At 42.6% G+C, this 6,706-nt stretch overlaps 1 protein-coding gene across 1 annotated transcript in view; it reads right to left on the minus strand.

Annotated features, from left to right (window-relative positions):
- The window catches only part of BFSP1 (beaded filament structural protein 1), a 52,049-nt gene extending 45,343 nt beyond the window's left edge, over nucleotides 1-6,706 (minus strand). The window contains exon 1 of the mRNA XM_065921266.1: nucleotides 6,643-6,706. Coding sequence (XP_065777338.1) covers nucleotides 6,643-6,644 — 2 coding nt within the window. The 5' untranslated portion in view covers nucleotides 6,645-6,706. The remainder of the gene's footprint in view (nucleotides 1-6,642) is intronic.

The raw sequence follows: 6,706 nt of genomic DNA on the forward strand, positions 1-6,706 counted from the left end.
GCGAAGCTGCTCCCACCAGTGAACACCTCCAAATCTGGCTCAGCTCAGGGTTGGTCCATTAAGTCCAGTCTGCTAGAGGACACCAGCTCCATGCTGTGTGGGCAGTGACGCTCTGGGGGTTGTGTGGCTCCCATCAGGAGCAACGTGGCTGAATTCAGGGCTGAAGAGACCTTCCGTCTTACACTGGGATTATCTAAAGTGAACTGGGATTGTCTAAAGTGAACGGCTTGGTACTTTCCCATTCTCCCGGAGGTCAGCCAATAGCCCCCTTTCCATTTCAGTAAACAAAGGACATGGTGAGGGACATACATAGTGAGGGGCTGCCCCAGGGTAAATTTCTCAGCTTCCTGAAGTCTGTCACAAGTAGCAACTGCAGCTTGAAGACAAAGGGACCCCTTACCAGTATGATCTAGCTGCTTTGAGAAGTAGGTGACAGGCTGAGGGATGTTTCCCAGAACCTGAACTAACACCTGAGACTTACGCCTTGTCTTTCACAGACACATAATTTTACATTTTTCTTCTGATGTGGTAGTCCAAAAGCGTGGGCTGAGATTAACTTTGTTTTTATTGTTTCAAAGACTCTCTGTACTCTTCAGCCCCAGTAAGGGGTTTAAGGCTGTATCCTCTATGTGAATGGGAAAATGCTTGGGAATGGGCTATTGGGTATATTCCAGTCTACAGGCAATATTCTTTTACCAAAAGTGCAGAGCCCATAAGACTAAGCCCCAACACTAGAGCACAAAGCTTAGAGCTGAAGGAATTGATCCAATATGGAGTCAGGTCTGTTCTCCTCTTTCACAGTAGGTTTGGCCCAAATCCAGAGAACGACAGATTGCAACCATGTGACTTGTTGGTTCATTTGGATAAGGCTCTGAGTGATGTGGGTGTTCCTGCTGCTCCACCCTCTGCTTCCTGCTCCCGGTTGATTTCGGCTGACTCCCACCGCTTCATTAATTTCAAACTTGTGTCATCTGACTTTCCTTCTCACCCTATAGATACCATCCTTTTCTTCAGTTGTCTACATTCCTTGGTTTGGATACCAATATGTTCCTTTGCATCTCTTACACCTCAGCTCATGCGTATTAATTCATGAACATGGATGTCAAGACAGGTCTTGACACCTGAGCCCCCATGACTGAGCCGAAATACCTTCTGGCTAAGGCCCCACCTCTCTCTCCACCATCCTGGCAACCAGCAGCTCTTTGAGGGCGGAGCCAATGGTATCAATGCTGTTCATTCTCCAAAGGACATCACCGCCAGAGGATTGTCCCAGAGACCCACCTTCCACGCTCTCCAGGCTGCTCTAAACCCAAAGGGTTGGGCCTCCAGGGTTGCATCGCCTGTCTTCCATGTCCTCTGATTTCCTGTGCAGTTTGGCAAACAGGAGTCACCAGCAGGAGGTCAGGGAGACCCCTTTCCTACCTCCCTCTTCTCCAAGCATGACCCCCACCTGTTCCTGCCAGTTCCTAGGCCCCTCAACACGCTTGGTGAATTGACCCCTTAACCCTGCCCAGAACTCTAGAAGTTGTCCCTTGATTAAATCCTCTCTAACTAGACTGTTTGTGCCATTATTTCCTGCTAGATAGAGATGAACCCTGATGGGTATCTCATTCATCAACTAGTAAAGCTTCTGATTCAAAGTAGGTATCTGATAAAAACCAATTAAAGAGCAAATGAATCTTAGATAGAAACTGGACATGAAAGACACATTTTTTTAATGTTGGGAGGTTCATGTTGAAACCTTAAAATGGGAAAGTTGAGTATTGCTGGGAATTCAACGATGAAGCATGAAGCTCTGACCAACAGCTGGACCTGGGGCCTGGCCCTTTCACCCCACATCTGCTGATGGGGCTGTTTCAAAGTCAGATTTAGTAGCGGCTCTCCCCTGTGATGGTTCTGTTCAAACTTTCATCTTTAGAAGAATACACAAGGACAAACAAAAATACATTCATTGTGGAAGAAAACAGTGCACCAGTCAGCAGAATGACTGCAGTTACAAGACACACTCAAAGGAAAAATTAATTCCTTGGAAAAGAGCTTTCTATTTTAAGAGGACGAAAAAAAGAAGAGACGACCTCAAGTGATACATAATGAAGACACTTCCCAGGCTCCTCCAAGGCTGTGGCTTTTCAGATGTAAACCTGAAACAAAACCCATCACCAAGGGTGGCATCCAGACCACATTCCGGTTGCTTATTTTGTTCTGCGGTCAGTCTCTGCTGAACACGGCAGTTTAAACTCCAGCCACAGAGCTGCCGGCTGCCCTGGTCTCTAACATGCCTTGGACTGTCCTCGATGACCCTAACTTGGGTCGCAGTCCTCCCAGGGCACATTGTTTTTTTCCAGGCAACCTGAGTTTAGGGGTAACACACATACAGTGGACCTGAAGATGCCACATTGCCAGGAAGTTGAGGGACCTCTAAGACCAATTCCAGGGCACCTCAGAGCTAACAACCCAGGGGTCCCAAGTGTGCATTTGAGGCTACCTCTTAAGAGCTCGTAAGACCCAACTGTTAGGTTTTCAGGAATTTGAGGAGCTGGGGGATACCTCATTAGTAGCTTGAAATTAGCCAGATGGGAATGTTTACACCACAGTGTGGAACCCTATACCAAGGTCACAGGTGTAAAGCCTTGTACTAAGGCCACAGAAATGGAGCCCTGTACCAAGGTCAACTCTGAACTGACTGAGCCCCATAGCAACTGTTGCCATGAGTCCCTCCCCATCTAAATCAGTCAGCTCCCTGATCCCATCTTAGGTAAAAATACCCACCTTATTACCCACCTATAGCATCCTAACCAGTCACCTAATGCCACCCTTCCAGCAGGAATTTTGTCTTGAGGCTGTAAAAATTGGTTACCAACCCATGAAAGTCGTTGGCTCTCCCTTGAGCCAGCCCACTGTACTGACAGCGTCTCTCGCTCTAATAAACTCTATTTTGAAATACTCTGTGTCTGGAAATTCTTTTCCAACCCACTCACAGACCATGATGCACAGGAACTGACAAACACCATAAAGGCACTCAGGGCACGTGCCCCTTGAAAGTCAGGTGTTCAACATTTACTCTATCACATTACCTGTGAAATAATACAGACCCAGCTCTCCAGTGGCAGAAATTCATGGAGAGAAATTTTTAATGTCCTTTCTTCAGGCTCTGCCAACTCAAAGAAGAGAATCAGTCTTCCCAAGTATGTAAAGTGGTAGCCTAACTTGAAATGCTCAGTTTAAAAAACAATTAGACTAGAGTATATAGCCTGAGAAAATGGCTTGTTTTCATGTCAAGTTGGCTCAAGAAGTTTCTGAAAATTAATTTACAATAAATTGCCTTATAGAGTTAAAACAGCTTCCAAAATGTTATGGGGCCATTTAAAAAACTGGGGGAGTCAGCCAGTAAATTAAAGTGTAGCTCTATATAGGAAGAAAAAGATTTATCTCAAAAATAATGCAGGCCCAGCTGGAGGAATCAGTGTCTATTTTAGTGGAATGGCAGATAGCGATCCTTAGCTAATCTCAGGATTTTTTTTTCCCCTGAAATAATGGCTGACCATTGGCTCTGTTGTTTTTGGCCAGATTTTCTACCCAAACAAGAATTTTGCAGCTGCAATGACCTAACTTGGGAAATAATTTGATAACATTTTCTAGAAAACACACAACATTTGTTTTACTCTTTCCGAAGACCAACAGAGGGATTGAGAAGAGAGCATAGTATTTTGCCTTGAAACAAAGAAAAACGTTAATAAGATCAGTGGCTGGAAGAATATTTCAGTTCAAATAAAGGTCATCCGAAGCCTGTCTTTCAAACCAATAATGAACACGCCTCACACAGCAAGCTAACATCCTGGGTCCATTCAGTTGGTTATTAGGGCATAAATGGAAACCCTTATCATATGGTAAATTGTAAGCTCAGTAGCTAGCTTCGACAAAAACAGCAGGAATGGTGATTAGCTGAAAAAACAGACTTATGTTTTAGAAAAACCAGGAAAAAAGTTGTTGTGGTTGGGGGAAAAAAAAAAAGCAGCTTGCCATGACTCAGATTTCAGTTGGATGGTTAGAGAGGGTAAAAACAAAAATTGTATCAGCTCATCTATCAGCAAAATGCCCTCCCAAAGCTGACTGAATACTCACATGCTTCATCCCTAAGCTGGAGATGATATTAGCTCCCAAAAGATGTTGTTAGGGTTAAGTGATGTGCTTACAATTGTTGTTTGCTTATTGGCTAAGTCATGCCCAACTCTTTGCAACCCACATGGACTGCAGCCTGCCAGGCTTCTCTGTTCATGGGATTCCCCAGGCAAGAATACTGGAGTGAGTTGCCATTTCCTCCTCCAGGAGATCTTCCTGACCCAGGGATCAAACCTGTATCTCCTGTGTTGCAGGTAGATTCTTTACCACTGACCCACTAGGGAAGCCCTTTTGTGCTTACAATGGTAAGTTCTTAATAAATATTAGCCATTATCTTTTGCATGTAGCTGACTTACTTTAAGCATTTGTCTGGGCTTGGAGTCCCCCAAAAGCATACCCTGAGGCAAGGATTCAAATACAAGTATCACTGGCATCCCGCGTCCGTGGGCTCCACCAACCGCAAATTAAAAATATTTGGGGGGAAAATTGGAAGGAATTCCCTGGTGCTCCAAGTGGTTAAGATTTCATGCTTTCACTATTGCAGGGGGCTGGCTCAATCCCTGGTTGGGGAACTAAGATCCTGCAAGCTTTGCAGCATATATCATGAAAAATTATATATATTTATATTAAAAAATTTTACATACATATGAAAAAAATTCCAGAAAGTTCCAAAGAGCAAATCTTGAATTTGTCCATGTTCAGGCAACTACTTACACAGCATTTATATTTCATTTACCACTATTTACATAGCATTCTATTAGCTATCAGAAGTAATCTGGGGATGATAGAGAATGTAAGCGAGAATGTGCATAGCTTGTATGCAAATATGACACCATTTTATAGAGACTTGAGTGTTGGGGGAAGGGGGTCCTGGAACTGACTCCCCGTGTATATTGAGGGGTAAATGTAGTGTATTGGGGATAGGGTCCTGAGGCACCAGTAGATGCTTCTGAAGAAGGGAGAGAGAGAAGGCAGCAAGTTACGGGGATGTTCCCACAATGACCACAGTGGACAACTGGCGCTTACTGCGACTGTGTTCTCCAGGAGACTGAGCAGGACCCCCAAAAAGATACCCCACTGAGGGGTGAGGGGGCTGGGTTCTTACCCACCAACTCCCTGTCTCTGGTTGAAGGCTGCTCCGGAGGGCAGCCTTCAGGTTTAGAGGAACAAGTTCAGGGACACGGCGGCGGGGAGGGAGCCTGGCAGAGCTTTTAGAATCCGCATCCTTGTTTTCTGATCATTAAAGGAGCTGAAGTTCCTCTACATATTCAGTGGGTCCACTCTATAGTGATAATAATGCAACAAAACAACTGTGTTCATTCTCTGCTGGTTTAATGGAGATACTAAGATAGGAAATAAATTATGTAACTTAAAAACATGTATAAGTTTCCATCAAGTCAATGTAGCATCAAGAATAATATGTGGAGTTTAAACTCCAGTTCTGTCTCAAATTGCTTAACATTTCCTCAATACCTATCACCTGAAACTAGAAAGTGTGGCTAATATTTTTTCACATTACAGTGGAATAGCTAAGTTTTCATGAAAAAGGAAAAAAAAAAATCCCTCTTTTCCCCCCAAATCACCAAGCTTTAACAGTTGCAATAATATGCTTCCCCAGTAACTGAAACCACTCAAGTTTTTAGGAAAAATAACATATTAAGTTCTCAGGACTTCCCTGGTGGTCTAGTGGTTAAGACTTTGCCTTCCAATGAATGGGGTGAGGGTTCGATCCCTGTTCAGGAAGTTAGGATCCCACATGCCTTGGGGGGCCAAAACCAAAACATAAAACAGAAGTAATTTTGTAACAAATTCAATAAACACTTTAAAAATGGTCCACATCAAAAAATCTTAAAAAAAACAACCAAAACTTTCCCATGCATCCAGGAAAAGGTTCAGACACTAGAGTGATAATTAACACTTATGAACTCCATTCCTAAATTGAGAAATTTATGTTACATAATCTGATCATTTGTGTCTTTTTCATGTGAAAAGAGGAAAGTGGCTGACATTTCCAAAATAAATAATTGCCTCAGAGAAAAAGATTGAATGATTTGGCAACATAAAATATACTCTTTTGTGCTACAAAAAAACCAAAAAACACCCAAACAAAAAACCTAAGAGCAACAACCCCAAAACAATGTTAGAGGCTAATCAAAAACAGGGGAAAAGTTTGCAGAGTAGATAAATGACAAATATTACGTAAAGATTACAAATCAACCGAAAAGGACAAACAGCTAATAGAAAAGTAGAGGAAGATCAAAAGCATTGAGAGTTTTTTCTGTTACAGAGTCTGACCATTTGTGATATTTTCAAATGAAAAGGAAAATCATATATAATGGCCTAGGTTTCTAAAGCAAATAAGTAGAGTTTGATATGGAATGTTAAAATATAAGGAAGAAGGTGCATGGTCAAAAATATGAAAAGATGTTCAAGCTCATTATTCATCAAATATTGCAAATTTAAAATGAGAAAGTGGCACCTCCCAACAAATTGGTGAAGGTTAGAAATATCATCGAGACCTACATAACACTGAAGTGGGGCCAGAGATCCAGACATTCTTATACTGTTCCTAGGAATGTAATAGTTC

This window comes from Muntiacus reevesi, chromosome 2 (assembly GCF_963930625.1).
Source record: "Muntiacus reevesi chromosome 2, mMunRee1.1, whole genome shotgun sequence".
Taxonomy (NCBI): domain Eukaryota; kingdom Metazoa; phylum Chordata; class Mammalia; order Artiodactyla; family Cervidae; genus Muntiacus; species Muntiacus reevesi.